The sequence below is a fragment of the Alligator sinensis genome, unplaced genomic scaffold (assembly GCF_000455745.1).
Source record: "Alligator sinensis unplaced genomic scaffold, ASM45574v1 scaffold919_1, whole genome shotgun sequence".
NCBI lineage: Eukaryota > Metazoa > Chordata > Crocodylia > Alligatoridae > Alligator > Alligator sinensis.
Genome location: NW_005842191.1, coordinates 1396506 through 1423688, shown reverse-complemented (window position 1 = coordinate 1423688; position 27183 = coordinate 1396506). Strand labels below are relative to the sequence as shown.

The 27183-nt window shown below is 41.5% G+C and overlaps 1 protein-coding gene and 1 pseudogene across 1 annotated transcript in view; one reads left to right on the top strand and one right to left on the bottom strand.

Annotated features, from left to right (window-relative positions):
- Window positions 1-27183, bottom strand: part of MYO1D (myosin ID) — a 263721-nt gene that overhangs the window by 68302 nt on the left and 168236 nt on the right. The window contains exon 21 of the mRNA XM_025207321.1: window positions 20176-20330. Coding sequence (XP_025063106.1) covers window positions 20176-20330 — 155 coding nt within the window. The remainder of the gene's footprint in view (window positions 1-20175; window positions 20331-27183) is intronic.
- Window positions 14995-15180, top strand: LOC112550739 (annotated as a pseudogene).

The window sequence follows — 27183 nt, the reverse complement described above, 5'->3', positions numbered from 1 at the left end:
AGGAATGCAACAAATTCTCCTGTAAGAAATGTTCAACTTCATATTTGTGAAAAAAATAAGGGAATGAATGGGGGAGGATTGGGAATCATTTTTTTGCAACAGATGTAATGCTGCTGGTAGCGAGATCAAACCCCAGTTCCCTGTGTACCCATCTCCACACAAACACATTGCACTGTGAATTTTTTAAAGAGAAGGAGCGGCAGCATTTCCTCTTAGCAGTACCTCAAGGGTGTAACTGTATCCTTTGCCCTAAAATTTCCCAAGTGCATAATGATTGTGGATGCCCAATTTGAGATGTTTTAAATGGGACTGGTTTTCAGAAAATGCATAGAACCCCCTCACTGAAAAGCCTAAGGTGTTTCAAATTGGCCCTAGAAAAATCACTGGTCATTTATGAAAATATAATCCTTCGTGCTCAGAGAGAAGTTAGATGTGGCACAGAATGTCGACAGGAACTGTAAAAGTAAAGCGGGAAATAGATGCAAAAACAAGAGAGGGAGGAAAAAATTCCTCGGTCTGACTAAGACCTCACCATGAGTACCTTCTATACGTGGGGCTTGCCAGTTCCCCTTACAAGGCTGTGAATCCTTGGTTCAGGCAAGACAGACGGGGGAAACAGGCTACTCTTGATCCAGTTCATGCCACCTCTGAGTGCCTGGCCATGTCTAATTTATACCCTCTTTTTTTAAAGCTCACTGCTTGTAAGGGGAAATGAGTATATAGGGTTCACTCAAATATAGGATATAACTATACCTGAGTTTTAAACAATTCATTTAATTGTATTAATTGTACAGACTTTTCAGTAACAAATGTGCTTTTTAACCAAGATTTAAAAACTTGAGCATGTATTCCATGTCAAATACAATTTGTCTTCCTTTAAAATATGATATATTTAAAAAAAATACTGTCTAAAACTATGTTCCCAAATTCAGAATCAGGCACCTATATAAGTGATGTGATCCTGGCTTCAGCACAAACTGCTGGATGCTGGACAGTTTTGAAAATTAGCTTAATTAATTTTTGTGGCTTTACTTTTTCAAAACTAGAAATTTTGAGTGTCCAAGCTGAGACAACTTTCCTGGATCTAGCTTCCATAAATGTTCTGCACTTTCTGAAAAGCAGGCCTATTTGTATATTCTTAGTTATGTACCCTAAATCACTCATTTGGGAGAAAATCTTATTATCCAGTCTTGCATTCACAAAAGGTGAAATCAGACAGCAGAAGCTGTATCGGTTTAAACTAAGGGAAAACAAATCTGCAAAATAAATAGTGGCTTTTATTTAAAGTTGCTAGTAGCTGGAAACCCTAAAGGACAGGTTTTTAATATTTTTAACTTATTATTTTATGATGCACTGTTTTCCCATGAGAATAATACCACAAAAAATAAGAGAATGTGGTAGTAACATGGAGCATATCTACTACCCAGAGATTTTAAAGGAAAGCCTGAAATAGTGAAAGGTATTCAACAGGTGGTTTACTGGGTTGGGGACCTGTAAGATTTTATTTTATACCTTAATTCCTTTAAAAAGTTAATCTGAACACCTAGAACCTAATTTTTTTAAGAGACAATAAAACAAAAAGAACATCTGCTCTCACAAAATCATAGAAAATTAGGGTTAGAAGGGACCTCAGGAGACTCTTCGTAAAATGGGAAATTTAGGGCTAAGAGATCAATTGTTGGAAGCTTGGGTCTGCTAGTCCATATGTGTGGGGAACAGCAAGCCAATTATTTCTTGTGCATGCATGCATTGGAAACAGTGAGGTTCAACACAGACAACATATGCAATATATGACGTTGCAAAGTAAGGACAGAATGTATCATCTTATTGTATTAATAGTCAACATGATTAATAAAGTACTTTTAATCTTCAATAGTTTAGGAAAAAATAATGCATGAATCTTCACATCCACCAAGCAAGACTAGCACGCATCATCATTCCATTTTTAAAAATGAAGAAACTGAGTCAGAGAGAATAAAGACCTTGGATAATGTCTTACAGTGAGTCAGTGAAAGAACGGGGATTAATCCACCAGAATTCCCAGCTCTCGGATTCTGTGTTTGTATCTTATCTGCCTGCCCTCCCATCTGAATCTACAACTCTTAAAAAACATTATTGCAAGGAAAGATAGACAATATCTGAGATAAGCTCTCCATACTAGGTCAGTGCATCTAAGAAAGTGAATTCTTTTCAATAACTTTAGCGGCAATTTAATGTGCAAGACTGTTAATATCCCTTTGATTAAACACAAGAGGCAGATGGCACAAATTCCAACCCCCTAAGTAAAACAAAAATAAAAAGTTTTATATGCCTGAGATTTGTGAAATGCTTAGGTTCCCACCACACATGCAGGCAAATGCCAGGACAGCTGCTCAGGGCAGATGGGTCCTTTGACAGCTTGATAATACTGACTTGCTGGTGAATCTAAACCATGGTAAGGGCAGCCAACTTGGGACCATCTGTTTACTAGAGAGGAAAGGCTATTGGAACAGCAGGTAGCCAGTGCTTTGGTTGAAAAATAAACCAACAGCAAGATCAGCAGTTTTTATAACCGCTGCTTGTGGAACTCCATGCATACAGCTGACAAGCTAACTATACCAAGTTGGCCTGATCCTGTAGTAGTATTGCATTGTACTTCAAAATGTGATTTGTATGACATTTAGACATATGTTCCTCCTTGTATCCTCTTAACCACTTCTAGCAAGATAAGCACCTTTAGAAAATTGCTATTTAACTGCTTATCCTATCTGTTAGAGAACCCTGCATAGATGCTAATTACTATATTTAAAAAAAAACTCAAAAACAATGTCACAGTAATGCAATAGCCAGCTGTATGAAGTGCAGCTCATAATCAACATTTTTCTGAGGTGACATTTCCATTCCACTAATTCTGCAACACTACCTTCTCAGGGGGAAGCTGTGTGCAGAATATGCAATTCTGTGGCACCAAAGGCAGAACCATCTTGGTCATGAAGCTGGATGTACAGGTGCATGCCCACATGTCATTGCTAAACTGCATTAACTCTACTTCAGTGTGTGAGGGTATTTTAAGGCTGCTTTTATTTTTGGATGATAAATTCCTTAGGACAACAACGTGTCTGTTCTTGGGCCTGTCCAAGAGCACAGACACTGGTACTACTTTAGTGTTGAATACTAACGTTTTAGAACTTCTACGTTATGACAGGGGTGGACAATTATTTAGGCTGGAGGGCCACTTAGCGAGTTTTGGTGAGCTGTCACAGGCTGCATCAGCACCACTCCTCCCCACCCTCCCAAACAGCTCAGCAAAACTGCCCAAGTGGCCCTCCAGCCCATATAATTGCCCACCCCTGTTCTAAGGGCAGAGAAATGAGTGCACAAAGGTTAGGTTCCTCGCTTCTCCCTGCCCCCCCTCCCTTGCCCCGAGTCCCTGGGCCAGCTTGGTGCTGTGCTACGTTCCTGTGCACCACCTTGGGTCACATGGGTGCAGCTGGAGCAGCTCCTGCCGGACCCAGCTGTGTGCTGGGGACTCTGGGCAGGGGACGGGTGCAGAGAGAAGGGGGGAAAACAGCATGGCACCAGCCCAGCTGGGCTTGGATAACTCGTGGCTCCCGGTCCCCTTCTCCCTGCACACCCTTCCCCACCCCAAATCCCTGGAATGCGGCAAGGCCAGGCTGGGCCAGTGCCGTGCTGTGTTCCTCTGCATGGCTCTGGGCCATGTGGGTGCACCCGACACAGCTCCTGCCCAACCCAGCTGCTTGGTGTTGGGCAGGAACTGCACCAGCTGCTTCAGCTGCACCCGCATGCTGTAGCCTGAAGCAGCATGTGGGAAGACAGCACAGCATCATGTTAGCAACACCCGTGCCCTATCAGGTCCTGGCCTGGCCAAGCCTGGATAACCCACATCTCCTGGCCCTCTCCCCACTGTGCCCTCTCCCCTGCCAGTGGGAAGAACCTTACTTAAGCTTCAACTTGCTAGGCACTGGGCTGTCAGGTCTTTGAGCAGACACAGAATCAGAGCTCTGCATAAACAGACTCGCCAGGCAGAAGCCTGGCTTGGAGCTTGGTGCTCCAACCCATGAAGCCTACAGGAGGCTGGGGAGGCAGGATAGGACCAGGCTGGACTGGGGAGGGGAGTGGCTGCTGCTGCAGTCAGCCAGCACTGGGAAGGGGGAAGGGTGAGAGGCGCCAAAAGCCAAGGCAACTGTGGGCTGAATACAATTCTCCTTCAGCAGAACAGCCGTGGACCGGATACAGTCATTTGGTGGGCCAGATCTGGCCCCTGGGCTGTATTTTGCCCACCCTGAATTATGATTTTCTATAAGCCCGCATGGTACTAAACTGCTAAAACTATTTCTTTAGAACACCACAGTGTAATCAGAACCTAGATAATATCAATGCCTGCAAAAACCCTTTTCAAGGTACAGATTGAAAGGGAAGATGGAAAATAGCATGCTAAGAATTCACTCCCTATCAGAGCTCTACAACTCCTCTTAACTCAATGTCCATGTCAGTCTGTAAAAATGTCTTCAAACCATACACCTGATTTTCCCCTGAACCACAAATGCAGAAACCAAACAAATCTGCAGAAGGGTTACTATTTTGTTGTCATGCTTGGTGAAGTAAGAGGATACAACCAAACTATCCCAGATTTTTTCCCAAGCTACTGAGACCAAACCAAATGGTAAAATAGTATTAAATGAAGAGTTTGGCCAGTTTTGCTACTTTATATATATTTTTCCCCTGAAGAAATTAACTGTCCCTTTAAATAAAATTCATTTCACTTTTATTATTGACTTTCAGCACTAAATAACTTCTCCAAGGGTGATTAACTGGTTTGAAGGAGCTTAGAGTATATTCTAGTCCTGGCTCACTATTTTGTTTTCTAAAAAAGGGAAACAAATTTTACAAAACTTAATATAAATAGAAGATAATTTTATTAATAAAAGAATGATTCTCCCCCTCTGCCCCCTGCCCGCTCAAAAAGCTAAGGGGAGCTTGGAATAGCATACCCCTGTGAATACTAAAAGAGAAGCATTATATAGGGCAACTGATAACCTGAAGGTGAAACTGATCATGACCAAAAATGAAACAGAACCATCTTATTTAATTGCTCATATGGTAAAATACTAAGAAGTAAATATGAAGACTGATTACAACTTTAAAAAACATATAATGTTGCTAATCCTAAAAAAAAAAATAATAATAATCTGTTAATAAAGCAGGATTAATCTGCTTCTATAATTGAATCTATAGCAGATTCTTTCCCAAAAATTTCCCAGGTGCTTAGAGCAGCTGTAGACCAGGTGGTTTAAAAAGAAAAAAAAAGCAATAGCAGCTAGCCCCCCTTGTCTATACAAGAGTTTTCACTGGTATCAGCAGGAAACCTTATGGGGGAGAAAAGTCTGGTCAAGATACAAGATCAAATGAGTTTTGACAAAGGATCAATGTTTGATTTTGACAAAATCCTTTGTCAAGATTTAGCCATTGCTAACAGCAGTGTCAGCCAGGGATACACATGGCCAATGGAGATGAAGGATAGATTGATTTAGAAGCAGTTTATTTTAGCCAAGGTTTTTTTTTTTTGAAGAAGTGTTGAACTCAGTTTGCCTCGTTTGTGCTACAAATGCTCCCTACTGCTGATAGGAACTTGCACTTAAAGAGTATTCATCACTAGTCTGGCTGCCTGTGCTGCTGACACCCATTGTCAGTAATGGGTAATTTTCCTAGTGTACACAAAGCTTAAGTGACAGATTAATTTGATACCAGTAGCTCTAGCACTCTCCTTTTGTGATGAGATTTTCTGCTTTTAAAACGATGGTTATTTCCTTGGAATGATGTTTGCTCATTAAGACAGCACTACACATTCATTTTAAAATAGCAGTGGGGGCTAATGTTTCTTTCTGTCCCAAAAGGACATGAACATCAATCAATATTCTCCTTAAGTACCACCTTTAGAGGTTCAAAAAAAAATCCTGCTCTTTTACCCATGATGAATGTCATGCATATGTAAATCCATCAGTCTGGTTAATCAAAGTCTGTCCCATACAAGTTACACCCTTTACACTAGAGGTGCATTTTTAAATAAATTAATTGAGCTAGTATAACCCCCTCGTGTTGACATGACTTTTACTGCAGTCTAAGCTTTTGAAACTCGTGTTTACATGTTACTTGGGCCTGGCCAGAAGCTCTGGAAGGTAACACTGATAAAAAAAGAAAGGGAAAAACATAAGTTTAAGAGACTGATATCAAAATGGGAACTCTTTTGAGTCCAAAATTTCACAGTACTCAACTCTTCCCACACATCCTGTTCATTGAGGGGAAGAAGAGGAAAGGAAAACAGGGTGCACAGTACAGGCTGAGTGACAGCCTGTAGAACTGTGTAGCTGCCAGGTCCCAGATGGTCTTGGACTTGGGGAAGGAAGGAGAGGGGCAGCACCGATGTTTCTCCAATCTGGTCGGGGAGGAGTGGAGAGATAGAGGGGGAATAGAGAGGTAGATGGGACTGAGGCTGGATAGCTGGATCGTGGCAGCAGGGCTGGGGGGAACTTCTGCTGCTCCAAAGGAGTGAATTTAAAATATTCCACCTAGGGGTGGGGAAGGGTACCACAAGGGCTGTGCACTTCATCTCCTGGTTGAAACAATTCCTTCTGTAAATGTTTCCAAAGTCCTTTTCACTTGGAAACATTTAAAAAAGCTTCTCGTCCACACCCTTATGCTAACCTTTGCATGGTGAGCTCAAAATGTGTCTAGTTATAAAAATGCTGCCTCTTTTTTGATCAGACAGATGTCCCAGAACTTGCATTTTTTAACAAAGAAAATCCAAGAGGTATGAACTACTGAATGATTTCTCCTTAATTCCCGATATTCTGATGGTGATTCGACTGGCATTAAAATCTTTCGCTGAAACGTGTTTGGAGGAAGCTTTGTTTGCAATAACTTAAATGTCACCTGCATTGTTATGAACAGCAAAAAATAGAAAGAACATTTGTCAATTCCTCTGTTTACACCAAATACATTCGATCTCTTGATTGTGATTTCTTTCCTCTGAAGCAGCAATTAATGTGGGCTGCTCTGTTTAAGGATATGCCCCACCAACACACTTTTAAAAATAATTCTATGTTAAATTAGAATTCTAATTCTAATAATAATTCTAAATTAACATTAAAGGGGAGTCAGTTAAGCAATACACTTCACTATACATTATCTTTCATGATTTCTACAATGCATAAGCAGCAATTTTGAGACATATTAGTTCAGTGTTTCCCAAACTTTTCCTCAGCATGACCCCATTTACAGTCCCATTTCCTCAGCATGTCTGCTCACTCCAAAACCATGGCTCCCAACCCTTGCGACCCCATCCACTGATGTTGCAACCCCATTTGGGGTTGCAACCCACAGTTTGGAAACTGCTGTTCCAGTTTGTTTGAGGCCACCCTTAATGCACGTTGCCTAACACAGTATCAAGAACAGGTATTTTTGTTTTGTTTTGTTGTGGTTTTGTTGTTTGTTTTTTTAAATCTTTTATCCAAATCATCCAAATCAAATCATCCAAATTATCAATCATCAAATTATCCAAATCAACTCCTGTCTATGTCAGCTGTGTAGGTACACTGCTTGAAATGGTCATTTGTGAAGTGTACATGGGGTCATTTTTAAAACAGAAGCAAGGCTACACATTTTTCTGACTCCCTTGAAGCACTGACCAGCAAGAAGAATGACAGCATTGTGGTTAAGGTCTGAACTAGGCCTCAGTGACTTAGGCCAGCTCCTGGCTCTACCAAGTGACCACTGTGCTTCAACACCCCCACTTAAAGTGAGAACTTCCTTCCTAACTTATTTCTTGTCTATGTTGATTGTAAGCACTTTGGATCAAGAACTATCTTATAGTTCATAGAATCATAGAAAATAGGGTTGGAAGGGACCTCAGGAGGTCATCTAGTCCAACCCCTGCTCAAAGCAGGACCAGCACCAACTAGATCATCCCAGCTTTACGTATGAAGTAAGAGTTGTAAGGTGAGGTAATATCTTTTATCGGACCAAACTGTACAGCTGGGAGAGACAGAAGACAAGCTTTCAGGCTTCAAAACGCCTGTCAGCAGGTCTGGAAAAGAAACAAAAACAGTCATAATCTAAGCTTAGTACAAGTTAGAACAGTTGTTTAACTTCATTATGATGAGGAATTTGACCATTCTGAAAGGTTAAGTGGGCTGTTATCACCCAGGGAGGAAAGATGTTGGCAAGGGAAGAGGTAAGAGATCACTTAAGAGCCACAAAGCCAATGTCTCTGTTTTCTGGTGTCCAATCAAGCTATGATTTTTTTTCCCCCAGACCCATCTTCTGAGGATATTGTGTAAGCTTTCTTTGAGGGCGAAGTCCTCAAAATAATTCTGATTCAGTTTAAAAAAACCCACCCCATATAGATTTCAAGTAACCTCCTTATATTTTCAGTGTTGACAGGTAGTACTTTAGTTAAAAGACATCTAAAAAACTGATGTAAAGTATGTAGTATAATGCAATCTTAATCTCAGTTAGCACTTCTCCATGCTATGGCAATTCAATCAGACAAAGTAAGATGGGTAAAACAAAAATAAATATTTTCCAGACTAAAGTTGTGTCTAAGGCACCAAGTAAACTCTCATTCCAAATTACCATTTTAAATAACTGTTGGAATCTGCAGATTTTTTTCATGTATATTTAAAATAATTTAAAGTACTGGTAAATAATCTGACTGAAAAAAAATGAACTCATCCAATCTTTTCTGCTGTCACAACCAACTCTAGCTTGCCAAGAATCTAATGCTTTTGCTTACCTGGAACTTTCTACTGATTGTTCATAATGTGTATGGATATTTAGATATGGATCTGTTATGATACACTTGCTTAAAGCCTTGAAAACAACTTGTTGCTATAATGCTGTAAAAAAAAAAAAAAAATGAAGTTACACCTTTCCTAGGAGGGGGGGACACACAACAATCCTTCTAACTGGACACAATTTCTAGTTACCCAAATTGCTTAGCTCTGTAAACGCCTGTTAATGATGCAAGACTTTTGATCAACAGACTCGACTTCTTCCTAGCCAGTAACAAAGAGCCAAATCTACATGGACTACTTTTAATATCCCCAATCTCTGCCGACTGCTTAACCAGGTTGGTCAGGCACCACCAACCTATCAGTTATTAAAAAACACCACAAAAAAGCAGAACTTAAAACATAGGGGACAGATTTCTCAGCAGAAGTTTCATGGCTCAGGGAATATCTTCCCATACATTTGTAAGAAGAACCACACATTTAACCAACGGCATAACAACTTGTCTAATGCTTCTTTGGAGAACAAACTGTTTCTGTGGTGTGTGACACTAGTTCCTAACATAAAACAACCAATAACCAACATCCCTTGTGCTTTGTCCAACATAAAATAATTGGTAGTTTCTTATTAAATTATCTACCTGTAAGGGAGGGAGAAGAAAACAATGATAACACAGTCTAAAATGTTTGGACAGAATAGATAGATTGAGCCTGGACAGGGTCCTAATAGCCTTTCCAATACTTCTGCATAGAGGTCAGCAACTGCTGTACCTTAGTACTTAAAAAGCTGTTCTCAACTTCTCATCTGGGTGATTTAGAAACTCGAAGGAGGATTTACTCACTGCATGGCTGAATGCTATACATGCAGGGATTTAACAAGCTTTAAACTTGCAGGCATCTTTAGTAGATTTATCTTAAGCTTTCTTGGGTATCCCCAAGTCTACTTCAAGCCCCAATTCAATCTGCTGACTTGCATGAAGCTGTGAACTCTAGAACTGTGGCAACACCTTTGAGCTAGAGAAAACAAGTGGTAGGAGAACAAGAGCTCATATATGGCTTTTGTTCTCTCTGCTTCCAAGTCAGGTGGCTTCCTCCTCCATGCAGCCCGGATACCATTTGGGAGTTACTGAGAGGAGAAACGAGACAGTTCCTTTCCCAGTTCTGGTAACTAGCTCTACTGGAATTTTGTCTTCAGCCTTTAACAAAACAATTTTCAGTCTTATAACCAGGGATCTTGGTTTTCTCCGACTTAAAAAAATCCCAAAATGTTCAGTTAAAAAAAAGTAACCCTAAATCTGCATTTTGCTGTGATTTGAATGAAACACAACAAACAAACAAAAACAAATACTGATGTTTCATTTTAATCATGGAAAAATGTGGATTTGGGGTTACTTTTTTTTTTTTAACCAAAAATTGGGGATGTTTTTAAATCGGAGAAAACTAGGATCCCTGCTTCTAATTCAACCAGCTAAGTACCTTACCATGGGGGCAGCAAAAAGCAGTGGTGATGCGTAGGGGTGCACATGCACCTCCCCCCCCACAAGTGCTGGTACACCCCCTGACAGGCTGTACTCCCCACTTAGGCAATGGGCAGGTGGGGCAGATGGGAGTGCCAGTGCCCTCCCTGCAAACGCCAGCCAGGGAGCGATGCTCCTGGAAGTGGCCGCAGAGAGCAGTCGGTGAGATTGGCCGCGGGGGGAACCCCCCGGTCACTGACTGGTCAATGGGGGGGGGAGGGGGATATGCCCCCCCTGACTAAAGTGGCATCAGTTGCCCATGGCAAAAAGACACAAATCTAGAAACATCTCCCCCCAAGATTTGGGGACTTTATTCCAAAACATGTAGGCATCTTATTTTCTTGGGGGGAAAAAAAAAGTGCCACAGCTTAGGAAAAAAGGCATGTTTTTTTTTCCCAACCCTCCCTCTGTCAAATGGCTGAAGCATTTTTGCTGACACTTTCCAAAATCTTTAGCTTGACACAGCACCATGGAAAATTTCAGACCAAAGAGTTAAGAGCTTGGCAAGGATATCAGAAACTGAAAATAGTCTTCTAATGAAAAAGCCTTAACTATAGGTGTCACTGCCAGCATTGCCTATAATACACATACATAAACTGTATTAATATCATGTCACATAATTATACAGGACTATACTATGCAAGGTTAAATTAAATATCTATTGTTCCTTTATGTCCAAAGACTTGGGGGGAAAAAGCTATAAGAACATAGTAATTATGAACTCCAGCATATAAACTGTAAAGCTATGAACTTAATTCAAAGGAACCATCATTAAATTAACCTCACTTCTTATGCTCCAGAAATGATCATTAATATGGAGTTGCTGTGCAAGCTGATCCTTTTTAAAAACCAATTTCAAAAGATTTTGGCATTTATACTAAGGTGGCCATGAAAACCTGTGCGCGCCCATAAAAAGAAACTTAAATTGGAGACTCCTTCCATCACTACTTTTTACAACCAGTGAAAATATATCTGCAACTGCACAGGTGTGGAGCATATCAGGTGTGAGATACCACTCTGAAGTCACATTAGAAGGTTGTGCAAGGACTGAACAATCAAACTGGATATTTTATTGCTGGATCCACTTTCTTTTCATGGCAACCACCTCCTGACAGGCACCACAAAGAAACCTGACACTTGCCATCAGGCCTGCAGTGACTTTCAGCTAATACCAGCTTAATGAGGAACTCTCAAAGACACTCAAGCCATGGGTCAGCTAATCCCTTCCACCGGCAGGATTTTTTACTCTTAGAAAACTGAAACCATCTGAAGACTAAGATAATATTTCCTTTTATTTTGATTTGTAGACTTTGCTTTGATGGGGGAAGTCCTGGCCTTGAGCTAGATATTTAGGAAGAGAAACCTGCAGTGCTTCTCTGCAGAACGTCATCACTATTCACCAGTTATATCTATTGACACCACAAAGCAGGGGAGTCTGGTAACCCTGCTTTCCTGTTTGACTGGCAGTGCCGACAGGTGTCATCTGAAAGATTAAATAAGATTAAATACTACTGTTTATTCAAGGGAAAACCAAAATGCTTGAAAATATTTGCCAACCACTCTAAAATATTTAGGGAATTATCTGGATAACAAGACCAAAATAAAAGAGTATTTTTAGATTTCGAAACTTTTCATTGTTAAACCAATGTGAAAAAATGCATATAAGTAAGAAAGTTCTATCATTATCTGACATAAATAATATTCTTACCTTTTTTCTCTTTTTAAGGGAAGACCTAAACTACACACAACCATACTAGATACATGGCAAAACCACAGCTTTGGGTAACTGAGCATCTGCTTTACGGCATGCCTAGCACAAAGGGAAGCCAAAGGGGAATTATTTATGAATTCTATAAGGACACAGGAGCTGTAGGGTCATCAATGGATGGAAAATGTCAGTAACTGAACAGCTGTTCACAACACTAGGGTCCTTTTAAAAATAAAGATGCCTAAGGCAGTAAGTGCACTTACATAAGTTTGGGGAAAAGAGTCTGGTTGCATTCAAACACAGCACTGCAAGAACCAGAACCTAAGAAATTTTGCAGGGTTCCAGAAACGAAGGTACAAGAGCTTCACACTGCAAGATTTCTACTCATAAACCTCAGTGATTTTAAGGGCACACATTTAAGTACATCTTAATATTGAACTGGGCAGAGGGAGCATTTGTGGCTGGTCTTCTGCCATTCAGAAGTTTTATTTTGCCTTTACAGTTTGAATTTACCTGAATGCCCAAACATTCCTTTCAAATGAGCTATTGGTATTCAAATCTCAACAGTTTAATTTTCAATTCTGTTATTGGGCAGTGGCTGGCAGGGCTTGCTCTAAAGTCCGAATTCAAGATGGCAATTCACTGGCAACTGACAACACATGAATTCTGTTCTGCCACAACTCCTTTAACTGTGCATGAGCATTTCACATGTACAGACACATTCTTACTGGAAAAATACCATATTTACTCAGGTCTAAGATGACCCTGAAGAGATGACCCCTGATCATTAGGATTCTATATATGGAAAATTTATAAATTTGTTATTATTTGCCAGGTTTGGAATCTAATTATTGGAGGTTTGCCTTGAATTTGTCCCCCTTCTACTGCTACAACAGGGAAAATAAGTCTGGGGGGTCAGGTATTCCCCTTGCTTTCCCATCCTCCCCAATTTATTTCCCCTACAGCCTCTTGACCCCCTCCTTACTGTCAGATCCTCCTCACCCTGAGCACATGGAAGTGAAGGGCAAATCTGAAAACACTGACCTTGAAATAAACATACCTGTAGCAGTTTTCAAATAGGCAAATTAAAGGTACCCATAGACTTTGTTCATCCAGATTTGATACATTTTTACCTTTTTTTGTCACTGCTGCAAGTTTTAGCTCAGGTACTCCATAAACACACCTTTTAAGCAGAACTTTTGTACCTACTTCTATATCATACAAACTTGTTCTTTTATATATAAAACTTGTCCATACACACACAGACAAATATAATATATATATATATATATATATATAATTTCAAGGGCCAAATCAGTTCTAAATTGTGCAAAGCCCAATAGTCAAAAGTTCTAAAATTTGACTGAGCTATGCATGACATTAGTCCAAAACCAAAGGCTCATGATGTACCATACAGTTCATTGGGCTGGGCTACAGCAGAGGCAACAGTGTTCAAGCCATGGTGATCCCACAGCTCAGCACTACTCGCTATGTGTACGTAGAAAGGATCCATGTGCTAATTAGCCCTCCACTCATGACTGGAATGGGATGTTCTCCAAATAAATTATCCAAAATGTATATGCAGATGCGGTACAGGGGAACCTGGTCCATCTCCACCCCACGGAGGGCAGGGCCACACTAATCATATGCGACAGGCTGAGAGAGAGGGCCACAGAGGGATTCTGGGTAAACTGTTCAAGGCCCTGTTTGGTGATGTTTGCCAGATATGTAAGGTTGGTGAAGATTTGTTATCCTAGCTAGCTACTGTGTTACACAATCAATCATGATTCACTCAGGGACCAGCTCAATGCACAGTAGCTAGCTAGGATACCAAGTTAATGAGCAAGGATTAACACCTACAAAACCACAGACTAAGGAGAGGAAAGAATCAATACAGAGCCAGGAACTGCTTCTGCCCCAAGACAGACACAGTCAGTTGCACAAGCACCCATGTCACGAGTTTTGTCTGCCAGCAGCTAGGGGTGCAGGGCCCCAGAACCCCCCTGCACCAATCTCCTTAACAGCTGGCAGGCTTTGTGGCCGCAGCAAGGCCTAGCAGCCAGGCCTGCAGTAGTTCCCCCCCCACCCCCCGTGCCCTAAGACAGACAGTTGCACAAGCACCCATGACACAAGTTTCACCCGTCAGCAGCTAGAGGTGCAGGGCCTCAGAACCCAGAAGCCCCTGCACCTATCTCCTTGAAAGCTGGCAGGCTTCATGGCCTCAGCAGGGGCTATTAGGCCTGCAGCTTTCACCCTGCTGTGACTTAACACACACTGTCACCCGTGTCATGAGTTTTGCTTGTCTGCAGCTTGAGATGCAGTTTCCCCCAAACCCCTGCACCTATCTCCTTGAAACCTGGCAGGCTTTGTGGCCTCCGCAGGGCCTAGCATGCCTGCAGTTTTGACCCTACTGTGGCTTAACACATACACGTAACATGAGTTTTGCTTTCAAGAATTTGGGGTGCAGTTTCCCCCAAACTCCTGCACCTATATCCTTGAAACCTGGCAGGCTTCATGCCCTCAGAAGGGGCTACCATTCCTGCAGGTTTCATCCAAATCATGCCATAAATGACAAAGTTATAGGCTGCTTTGTCCTTCCCCATTATATCCTATGGGCAAAATGTTGAAACAGCGTTGAAACGAAGAAACGTTTCAACATGCCTCGTTTTGTTTTGAGGCTGTTTTGACTATATCTGCTCTGTTTCGATTTTGTTGTTTTGACCTCGAAATGGGACGAAACAGCGTCAAAACAAAACTGGTGATGAAATTTCGCACAGCCCTACTGGCTACGTCTGAGAGCCATGCTCTAGCACACCCTGGCTTCTGGCCTGAGCCACTACAGGCATGTGACTGCATTTCCTGAATCAAAAGTAAATGTCTGTTCAGTTGTTTCTCAGTTTAATCTCAGCAGCTTAGACTGACCTGCAAAGACTGAACTGATTCATCCTTGAACTTTTTGACTGTCTGTACCTAGCCCAGGAGTTTTCTTAGCCTGGTACAGGACATACCATGATCACTAGGCCTCTTGTAAGCTAAGAAGTGGTTTTCCCACGGTGAAGCCTGTCTCTTGCACTCTGGGCATGCTGACCCCTGAAAATTTCCTGAGATGCAAGAAACTCAACTGCACAATTTTGTGGCAATGGGGGGGCTGCTTTCTTGCTTTCCCCCTCACCTTTTGGCTAAGAGTAAGTAAGATTAGGGGGCCATCCAAACCCCAAGGTCACTGGGCTTGCACATAGAATGTCTACCACAGATTTGAGGAGTATTTGAAGCCTCGGACTGATGATCTGGGAAGGAGGATGCTTGCCTGGTGTTAAAGCCACAAGGACTTGAAAAACTGAGCTCTGCTCAGTTCAAACTTGGAACTTGATCATTGGGCTCTGCCCAATAGGATTCAGAACTGATTTGGCCCATAAAACAAACAAAAACATTGTGGTAGATCCCATCAGCAGTTTCTCGGCCTCCTGGGCTAAGATCAAGCAATCAGCTGAAAGCCTGATCATTGCTGTAAGGGCAGAGATAGGGATTGATGGAGTGTAAGGAGTGGAACTCAAAACAAAGGCAGTGGTGGCAAGTATCTCACTTTCCACCTCCTGGTTAAAGAGTGGAAAATTTAGTCTAGAGACAAATGGAGAGTGGACAAAGGTGGAGAAGCAGAGAAGAAAGATGACAAAGATGAGAGCAACAGCAGAAACAGCAACAATGTCAGATGCAGTGGCAAAGAAGGTGATGGGGAGAGGAACAAGGCCAGAGGCAAGACCAGAGAGAAGGAGAAAAGAAGATAGAGCAGGAACAGCAGGAGAAGATACGTTGGACGAGAGGCAAAAAGTGGCAGGAACACAACAGAATGCCAGCCCACCAGGAGCGGCACAACAGGAAGGCACAACTGAAGATGCAGCAAGAGATGTCAGGGAGGATCAGAGATTGAGGATAAAATCGATATCAACCGGTGACGCGATGCAGATGGGATTGACAATGAACAGATAAGAGTTCATACAAAAGGTAAGATATTTAAGATATTGGAGGTGCAGGCAGAACATCTCACCAGTCTGACTGCTTTCCAAAACAGAAAGACTTAGGAGTTTACTTACTGGAACGGTGAAGGGTAAGAACATTTTTGGAAGAAACATGCAGAGGAATGTGGAAGGGAGGAATTAAGAGGGATAAAGTTTATAGCAGGGGAAAAGTCAAGGGAATGAGCGATTATAGTAAGAACATATATGGATTTATTAGAGGTAGAAGACATAGAAAGGTGGATGGAATTGAATTTGCAAAGAGTAGTGTGTGTACAGAAGGTATGGGATAAATATAGTATATGGACGGGTCTTGGAGGGCACGAGTTGTCTTGAAAGCAAACAAGTGGAGCCCAGGTCGGGTGCAGTACCTCCCATCTGTGATCCAGCTGAGGCCACACCAGGGATTTACAATGAACCACAAGCAACCAAAGCAATGTAGCAAAGTGACAAGGAAGGGCACTTGTCTATACATGGTGGTCTCCTCATAGTGTGTTACAGATGTGAAGGGAAGGGGCATAGAGCTGTAGAGTGCTAGGAATCCCTAAAATGCAGTAGCTGTGGGAGGGCAGGACACCTATTCCACAGGTGTCCCAAACCCTATGAAAGCAAGGTATGTAGAAAAAATATTTCAAGCTGTGTCTATGGCCAAATTGCTGATTTTCCAAATCAGCACTGAATCTTCAGATTTGGATTCGGCTGAATTGAATCGGGACAGTGATCTGAATCAACTAATTGAATCAGTGACCCCGATTCAGGCCGAATTCAAATTGAATACGGCCCATCTTGCACACCCCTAATAGAGAAGACTGATGGGAGGGGCAGAAAGTTTCAGATGGTTACTGAGGTAGTAGTTTTTTTATGAGGTTGTATATGAAGGAAAATTGTTCTGTAAAGGTTTAGTATATGTAGTTGTTTTTGCGATATGAAGTTTTGGTAAAACAAGGATGCTTAATATGTGATGCTTTGTAAGTGTAGGGTGATAAGTGTGTGTTTTAATAAAAAGTGTAAATAAAAAGAAAACAGTTTCCATCAATATGTTTGCCAAATACGGGCCACGTGTTTTATGGTCATGCTCAGTGTTGGCCACATTTAATCAACTTCATAGTTGGTTTCCATTACTGAGCACATGCTGCTTTGGGCAGTAGTTTAATGACACTGTATATAATGTGGTTTCCTTGTATGCGAATATAAGACAAGAGGCTTTTTTTCCCCTATGCTGACTAGGGGAAAAAACCTTGTCCTGTATTTGAGTCAATGTGGTACCTGTCACACAGTACAATATTGCCCTATCATCCTACATGATGTCCCACACCGGTTCCTGTAGTGTGTTGCTTGAATTAGTAGGTTAGGCCTAGTCCTCTCCTTTTTCATGTTCTTGTGACAAGCTATTTAGCAGACTTTGCAGATTTGTTGGAATTTGACAGGCCACGCTGTAAGCACTTCTGCTGTAGCCTCAAACTTGCAACCTCTGGGCTGTTAACTGTGTGCCTTAGTGCTTGTGCCAGCCCAAGCCAGGCCTAGTTAAAGTGTTAGAAAGGGTTAATATATCAAAATGTAAAATGTACCAAGCCATGAAGGAGAGCTGCCTTAAAAAAGCAAACAACAAAAAAAAAAAACAAACCTCAAATAACCAAGAACTAATCAAGCTGCTCATGGTTAAGTTGGTACTGAACAGGAACGTAATACACAAATTAAATTAATGATGTGTCAACATGTAGAACATGTAAACAGTTTGGGTATTGAAAAGATGCACGCTTGGCACGTAATTAATATGCTAATTGGCTAGTAAATGCATCTCCACAACTGAATGAGTATTAACGTGTGATTGGATTATTCAAGGAATAATGCATGTATATAAAATGCTGGATTTTGAAGGACTTTGGATCTCCGTAGCTTACACCTCTCCCCTCCGTCAATCAGCCTGATCACCTGACAGATAATAAATAAAGGCTACTCTGGGTTATTATACTCAGTGTGCTTATTCAAACTATGCAGAAGTGGAACTGGGACTGTTCCTGGAAATTGCAACACGATGTGCCAACTCTGCTAGCTACAAATTCTTTGGGATATTCTAGAGCCGTATTCAACAAAGCTACATAGCCACCCAGCTAATGTCAGAACCTTAAGGGGCTGATTAACACAGGTTAGGGAGCACAGCAGGAAGTTTCAGTGTACTTGTAGCTGAAAGAAAGGAGAAGCAAAGACAAAACAGATTGCCTGAACTTCTCTTCAGGAGGTGTAGAAGAGTCTGTAGCATTTTACTCCCCCTGCCTTCTGGATATTCATGGAAATAAGCTATGGATGCTGGGGTGTGAACACAAAGCAAAGAGTACTGGTAGGGAGGGGAAATAAAGCAAAGGAATGGTACACTGCACTATCTTTGAGGGTTAAGCCACTGGACCTCCTTCCCTTTGGCCAGCCAGGAATACAGAACAATTTGGGAGGGTGTTTTCCTTCCGTGTGGCCACTGCTTCTGCTAGAGTAAGAGAAATCTCCCTAAAGACTAATTTTAAGGAGAAAGTTAGTGCTAAACAAATTAGATCTTTACTAAAAGAAGCACTGACTGGTTCAGAGGACAAAGGGTCAAAAAGTCGCTCAGTGAGGAAAATGTTACCTTCTCTCAATTTTTTTGCATAATAATAGGTTCCTTATATACAAATTGGCATTTTCATACAATGTATTCTCAAGCAGGACTGCTACTTGCTCTCAAGCTTTGTACAGCCATACAGGTTCAGTTGGCAGGAGGTTTAAAAATACAAGACTTGGGCTCAACAAGAAAAAATGTCTTTTGTCATGAAATGGAGGCACTATACTGTCACACTACCACCACCATGTCCCAGGGCACTCTCCAGTCCAACTTACAAAGCAAAACTCAAACTGAAGCGAGAGAGATGAAAAATAAGGTTAGCTTCAAAACATCACGGGACCAGAATGGAAAAAACAGGCCAAATTCAAAAGACAATACATTTATAGCAGCAGGTTTGCCTTACCATAAGAACTGTCATACTGGATCAGACCAAAGGTCCATCACTTCAACAATAGCAAGTAGCAGATGCTTTAAAGGAAGAGTATAAGAAACAAGTCTCCTCTATCATCGTGGACATGTTACATACCTAAATGTTGTATTTAACAGCCTTGGATGGACCCATCTCCTGTAAGTTTGTCTAACCCATTTTAGAACTTGGTTTCACTTTTGGCCTCCACAGCACACTGTGGCAATGAGTTCCACATGTTAAATTATTCACTACATGAAAAAAGATTTCTTATATGAGATGTCATGGTCCATGAAACTTTAGAACACAGACCAGCACACAATCCAAGTACAAATCCACTACTGCACACAGAACTAGACGGACAGATTTCTAACAAAATAAACAAGAATGGTTAAATTATTAAGCAGATGGTCTTACTGCAGATTATGTCTTTGTCTAATAAGAATTCCTCTAGTATGAAGGCTGATTGATGAGCTAGCTATGGCTTTTTAGGCTTCGTTAACACAGTCAGTTTCCTGATTTGGGTATATGGGTATATCTCTAGTGCGGTCATGGCCTGACCAAAGTTCTTGTAGACACACCCAAGCTAGCATCAAAACTAGTTCGTTTGGGTACTAGTCGCACACCGCCAGAGCAGCATAGAACTCAGTACAGCTTAATCATGAAGTATTTACTCTGCTTCTTGGACAGGATTTGCATTAAGGTGTAGATGGACTCTACGTACGGAGACAACACTTTACACGGAAGTAGAGAGACAAACGTTTAAAAATCAAGAGCAGAATGATTATTAATAGAACAAAATGAAAACTGAAGAACTGATTAATTCAATGCAAGTAAAAATTAAGGACCAGACCCTGAGAAGAACAGGTCATCTGTAATTCACATTCAGAATGTATGTTCATTAATCTCTGGCTCAGACCTCAAATATACATCTTTTGGCAGGCAGATGCCCAAAATACTTAGTACTGGCTAATGAATTATCTTGGAAGCTCTCACTGGTTGGATGCCTTGTTACAGATATAAAAATAATTGCTGCTTCTGCCTGAACATGGCATAGTAAATTAACACTGTTACATAGAGACATCAGCATCAAGCATTTTTAAAGAATTCATGGATCTGATGAACTGGACTCTGAAAATTAAATGAAAAACTGACCCCTTGAAGTGGTTTGCTAGGACTCCAACCAGCTCTCCAATACGGCTTTCATTAGTCGGCTGTTGGCTGAAGAGGCAGACAATGAGGTCTTTGTTGTCTTTTGTGTGGAACACCACAAGCTGGTCCTTTCCATTGGAGACACTCAATCCTATCAACTTCAGAAAGAAAACACAGATTATTATTTTACGTATTTAAGTATCTTCCTAACCACTCTGTACTATCAGCAGAATGGAGTAGATTATCTACTATTATTTCTGTCTTTAAATTCTATCACTTGCTACAATACACTATCCCAAGCCTTCAGTTCTAGTTATAAAGGATCACAAAGCTCACTCTATGGCAAAGGTTAATAGGCAGAGCATTCAGCTTCTGAAAGCCCCCCCCAAATTAAGACAAAGAAGAAGAGATTGAAATTGTGCATTATTCTGGGAGCCAAGTGTCCAAAAAGAATGTAGTAAACTCCTGAGAGTTTGTATCAACTCTTTATCTGTAAAATTATTATTAGTAGTAGTAGCAGTAGTAGTAGTAGTAGTAGTAGTAGTAGTAGTAGTATGTATAAACATTACCACAGTAACCATGTTCATAGATACAAGTCGTGTGACATAAGCAAGTCACATATTCCTCAAAGCATACCAGTCTTACTGTGGACCAGGGGCCTGTTGTGCTAGGCACCGTCATGTGCCCCCACTGCCACTTGCAAGAACAAATAGGCTAAGAATGGAAAAGCCTTTTGCCAATTCCTGTAGGGGTGTTGGCTACCAATAATTTCTGAATGGATGTCATTGCAGCAGGTGGCAGTTGTACCAGCACTTGTTTTTCCTTTCCAAAGGAATCCAGCAGCAGAATGGTGGTGTGATGGAGAGCATTTTTTTTCTTTCAGCTTAACAATCAAACATAGCCCTTAGGAGGGATCAATGAGCAAAAACCAATAACAAAATTAACTAGGTAACCATCTTGATGCAGAACTTAAGGTGGAGAACCAGTGAAACAGATTTAGATACAGTGCAAGTATTTGTATGGAGATTATATACATATTTGGCCTCTTGATTACATACAGGAATGTCAGTGTATGCCTATTCATATCTCTCACACATATAATCCATCTCTCTCTACATAAAAATATCTAGACTATATAAAATACATATAATCTATATCTTTACCATTAGATAGACAATTAACCAAAAGGCCTACTGTCTCCAAGATGTAAAGATATTGCAGGGGGGGGGGGGGGGGGGGGGAAAGAGGGGCACAGAGGAAGGGGATGGACAGACAGAAAATAATAATAATTTTAAAAAAGAAAGAAAAGGAAAGGAAAGGAAAAAAAAAAAAAAATCAAGAGAGACTCGCTTTTAAGAGGTTGGAATAAAAGACCCCACATGCCAGAAGAGGAAAACACAGCAGAAGATCTATTTTTCTCTCAATATTTTGCCTCCACAAGCCTCATGAGACAAAATGGGCCCCCCTCTAGGACTGCCTGAACAAGCTAAAAATGAGGGGCAATTAATCTGGATGAAACCAGAAACTACAAATTGCCATCTCCTGTGCTGGAATAAATATCAGAACTAATCTAACTGGAGAATACCTAGAACCTGTAGAAGCCTATACTGCATTCAGGGATGATCAGGATCAGTCATAGGTTTAATAACAATCCCAGAGGCACTTTCCACAAAGCAGCATTTCTCAGAACCATACCAATCAGAGACATAACACTGCTGCAGCACCCCCCAGAAGTCTGTGTAACAAATACCAGAGTAGCTGCCTCCAAATTTCAGAAATAACTGACAAACAGAAACCCCAACTAATATATCACATGCTACGCTACACACGTTCACAAGTGCCCACACTTCCTCAATCTGAGACAGCTCACTGCTGCAATAAAATAGACTAAGCTTTCAGACTAACTACACAGACCAATTTTAATATTTCAGATTCCCAACAGAGATTTCCTGCTGATGGTAGCTCACCTACAGCACACAATGAGGGCTTTTATTCTCCACTCTACATAATACTTTAAAAAATTATAAAATAATTTAAAACCAGGTTACATTTATACATGGAAATTACCAGCTATCTGGGTATATGTTCCTTAAAATTAAATTTGCATATTTAAATAAATATCAGCCTGTGCTCACAAGAGAAATCCATGGATTATTGCTAGCTGGGCTTTAAATGTGCATCTACTATGAAAAAAAAAGAATGAAGTACTTGAATTTTAAAAGACTATTTAAAAATTAATAGTTAGCTGAGCTGTGTTAGGAGACCAATGGCCCTTTAGCAAAAACATTTCTTGTTTTTTTCTGCTGCAGTCTGGAAAATATAAGACTGAATCTTAAAGACTTTATAAAAAAAGGAAATGAAGGCATCTCCACTGGAATGGTCTCAGTAAGTACAAGGAATAGTAATCCTGTTTTCCTGGGTATTAGCTTTTCCTGAAGATCAGAAAAAACTCCCCAAAGACCATCCTTTGTCTTATCCATGTTTCTACTGTGAAAGGTGGTCAGAAGTGATTCTTCCACTGCTCAGTCAATCCCTTTTAAACTCCCCCCTACCATTTCAAATGATCAGCTTCTCCCTCTGTAGATAAGAACAAAATGAATGCTGCCTTTAAAAATAAATAAACAAATAAATAAATAAATAAATAAAATTCACATTGAATGTTAGGATCTCAAAATAGTGGTAACAGACTCTAGAAAAAACTGTTAGAGATTAGGTATAAAACATGTATACACCAAAAATCCTTCTAATCTTTTCCATTTCAGAGAGCAGTTTAAATTGTGTCTAGTTTTTATAAAACATTTTCTTTAAGGGACATGTGCATGTAAACAGAGTTAAGTTGCCAGCCTACTGAATGCCAGGTTCCACAAAGCCCAGTTTATGCAGACAAACACAGTTGCTAAACACAAGCACAAAATTACAGATGGAATTTGCAATCCGGCACATGTTAAAGGATATTTTATGTTGTTACTTATAAACAAAACACTTAAAAGGAGATGGGAAACTACAGGATGGTTTCTTGAGCTAAAAACAAGTTTACGGATGTACCAGACATCAGCTGACTGTCTCCAATGAGATTTCCATGGAAACACCATCCCTAGGGATGTTGCCATGTTGATAGGGTGCTTTAGAAATGGCGATAGTGAGCACTGCTGGCAGGCAGATGAATGTCAGCAGGGCTCACCCGTGGAAACACTGGAATGGCAATGTATCTTCCAGATGAACACACATCTGTCTAGCAAGGCACATCTACTAATGTCATAAGCATTAAGGCTAGTGTAATTATTATCCACTTGCTTCTTAAAAACATACAATCCAAATAGTCCCCTCCCCCTTCCACTCCACCCCCAGAAAAGAAACATCTATATCATTAACTGGCTATTTATGCCATCTCCCTCAGCAAAATATAAACCAGAATAAAGAGCATCCTGTGCTAAATGGGGCCACGTGTCCTGAAAGATGAGATCTATAATTAACAGATCAACTATTAAAAGACAAACGGCAAATGCTGATTAACAAGGCCTAAAACAATTCTACAGGCAGAGAGCTGATGCACTTAGCAGGGGTTTAATTTAGGGAGTCCTGTAAACTAGAAAACCAGAGCAGTTCACATGTGTGCAAATCAAATCTAACTCTGAATTCCTTTCTTTCCACTCTTATTCTTGCTGCAAGGAACAGAGTCAGTGATAAATCACTATAGCCTTTAGTCAGGCAGCATGCTTCAGCACTATGATGCAATGTTTCTGGACCAATTTCTAGTGTTCCCACAGGCCACACACTAGGATAAGCACACAGAAAAGAAGAACAGCCTGGCATGGCAAGTCTTGAAAACTCTACCCTATCTGGAGCAGCAGCATTTGGAGGTCTCTGTGCTCTGCAGAATGCATTCTTTTCTTGCTTCTCCCTCTTGCAAAATACTTCAGGATCTCTGACAACTGTTTATATCAAGGAGACCGTTTAACAGAAGAGCCCTCCTCAGTGGCAGGCTGCTAAAGGGATAATTGCAGATTTACTAGAAAAGCTGATCTTTATCTATTGAAATCTTCAGCATTCAAAAAGCACAAGACCTAGATGCACAGAAATCTTAACTGTTTCATTGCCACATGAAATTTGAATTACATCTTGCTGGCATCTCAGCTAATGCTCTAAAGCTTATGCTGCAAGGAAGTCTTCATTCACTACATATGAATGGATGCTCTATTGTAGACATGTGCATTATGTGAAGGTCTATAATTACAAGTTCTTCACACCCACAGCCTTGTTTTTTGGGCAACTTGTATGCAGACTAATTTGCAACCCTCTTTTTTTTTTAAACATTAAGTTTCAGAGCAAATATAGTTATGCTCAGGCTACTGGAGCTGTCAGCACCACTGGCATCACTATCACTGAAAGATGTTGTCTGTCTGCTAGAACAATGGAAAAGCTCAGCCTTCAAACCTATATGGATGATAAATGTAAAGGGAAAGCAGGCACCTATTGGAAAAGAAGGATGATAGTGGTCACGAGTTATATGTGGACTTATTTTCAGTTACTCATGTAGTAAGTGACTTATATTGATCTAACGAGAGAGGTGACAAGCTCACAGCTGCTCACTATGTTAATGAAAATCTGGTTTCTGCTTTGTCCAGCAAACAGGTTCATTGCGATGCACACAAGCAATAACAGAATCCAGCAGCATGTTTTCAGCATAGTTTAAAGCAGATTCCCTGTATATTTTAATCACATAGTTTCTCACACACAACATGCCTCCAAATATAATATGCACCTTATTTTTGAAAGGCAGAATGAAGATAGATAAAAGATCTTTCTAGTTATGGCTGCATAGAGCATGGACAGAGCCTAATCTTCAATTGACTCGCCCACTCTTTCCTACATAATCTAAGCCAAATCCCTAGCTAATGCTAACGACTGGTCTTCATGGGTGAATCTAGGATTCTGCAAAGAATTAAAGCATCTGTGCTAAACAGATGAAGTTTTGAAATACAGAGACCAGGAGCAGCTACCAGACAGCAAAATTGCTCTAAGAGAGTTTAGCTTGATTAGTGGAACATCAAAACTGGGAAAAAGGAGAGACAATTTTTAACACCTGTAGAGTAAGGAACAATGAGCCGTTAAGTCAATTGACCCAGCTGCCTGAACAGTAATACCACGGCTGCTGCAATGTACAGCAAAAATCAAACCAGGGTGCTTTCAGCCATAGGCAGAAAATTAGTGTTCCTGCTTCATAGAAACACCCCCGCCCCCTGTTTTGGGAGGGATTTTTTTGGGTGGGAAAGGTACATATTGTATGCAACAAAATACAGTAAGTTGGTTTGGAACTGGCTGGAATCTGCTGTTCAAATATTTAATCTGTTGACAATTTCAATTTGTGCAATTAAGAGATAATGACAATTAAACAGAACATCAGTCCAGGAAAATATCCTGCAGCTGCTGCATAAAATGGAAAAGCAAGGCTGAGATATTTTTTTCAGAGCATAGGAAACTGATGCTGTGACAATGCTCTGTTGCAACCACTATTCTTACTGGAAAAAAATGACTCATGTAAGCAAACACTTTGCCCCATTATGCACGCCCTGGCCTGGTTCGCTGCGTTCATCAACCACTAACACACATTTGGGGTAGATGAAGGACAAGGAGGAGCAATTGAGCTTGAGAGGGTAAAGTAGGACTAATGCCCAAATTATAGAAGAGAGTTACCAGCTATGACTCCCTTTTCAGAGTCCCTATGACTCTTGCCCCAGTCTAAATTTCCCCTCCCCTTTTCACATACAGGGCACACTGGTTTACTTATTTCTTCCACTGACAACATCCCAACATTCATTTCGTAAGACTGTGTACTAAGACTGTGCGAAGTGGCTAGTATTTGCTTCGGATTTGGCCGATTCAGGGGACAGTGATTCGATTTGGCGATTCAAATCACTGTCCTGATTAGATTCAGCCGAATCAGCCAGGCCAGGCCCATCCCCTGCCCCTCTCCCAGCCCGGCAATGGCTGCCCCAGCTCCCAGCACTGGTTAAAAAAAAAACAAAAAAAAAAACAACCCTGGATCTCCGGGTGCTGCCAGGCAGGGACGATCCCTGCTGGCCCCCACTGCCCCACACTGTGTGGGGGAGCTCTGCCATGAGCCCCCTGCTGCCAGGCAGGGACGATCCCGGCTGGCCCCCACTGCCCCACACTGTGTGGGGGAGCTCTGCCATGAGCCCCCTGACCCAACCCCCACCTCACTCCCCCAGCCCCACCATGGGGGCCAGCTCCAGCCCTTTAAGGGAACCCCCCCCCCCTGAAAAAAACCTCAGGACTCACTGCTCCTGCTGGCAGGGGGTGATCCCCACTGTCCCATGCCACGTGGGGGGCTCTACATGAGCCCCCAAAGCCCCTGCAGGAGTGGCAGAGTCCTAGGGCTTTTCTCGTTTGTTTTTTTTCTTAAAGGGCTGGAGCTGGCCTGGGTGGGGCACCCATGGGAGGGCTGGGGGAGCAGGGGGGAGTCAGGGGGCTTGTGGCAGAGCCCCCCCATGCAACATGGGGCAGTGGGGGGCAGCAGGGATCACCCCCCTGCCTGGCGGCACCTGGTGAGCACTTGGGCTTTTCTTTAAAGTACCGTGCTGGGGCAGAAGGGCTGGCAGGGGACCCCCATGGTCCCCTCCACCTCGTACTTACCAGCTCGGAGTGGCTGCAGCTCCCTACTGCAGCCACCAGGGACTGCCCGAATCAAAGCTCTCCGAATCTTTTCCAAAGATTCGGAGAGCTTTGAACCGATTCGAACCTTTAAATTGGTCCCCTGATTCAATGAGGGTTTGGAGATTCAGCCGCCGAATTGGGCCAAATCTCCTCCAAATCGAATCACCACCCAAAGCTTTGCACAGCCCTACTGTGTACGGCAGTGACATTCTCAAAGCAACACAATTGGGCCTTGTCATTTCATTATAATCATTGTGGCTTTACCTCAGGCTGAAATAAATAATTAGAAGTGAATCAGCTGAAAAGGGACACCGAAGAGCTAAGAGGCCAGCTCTT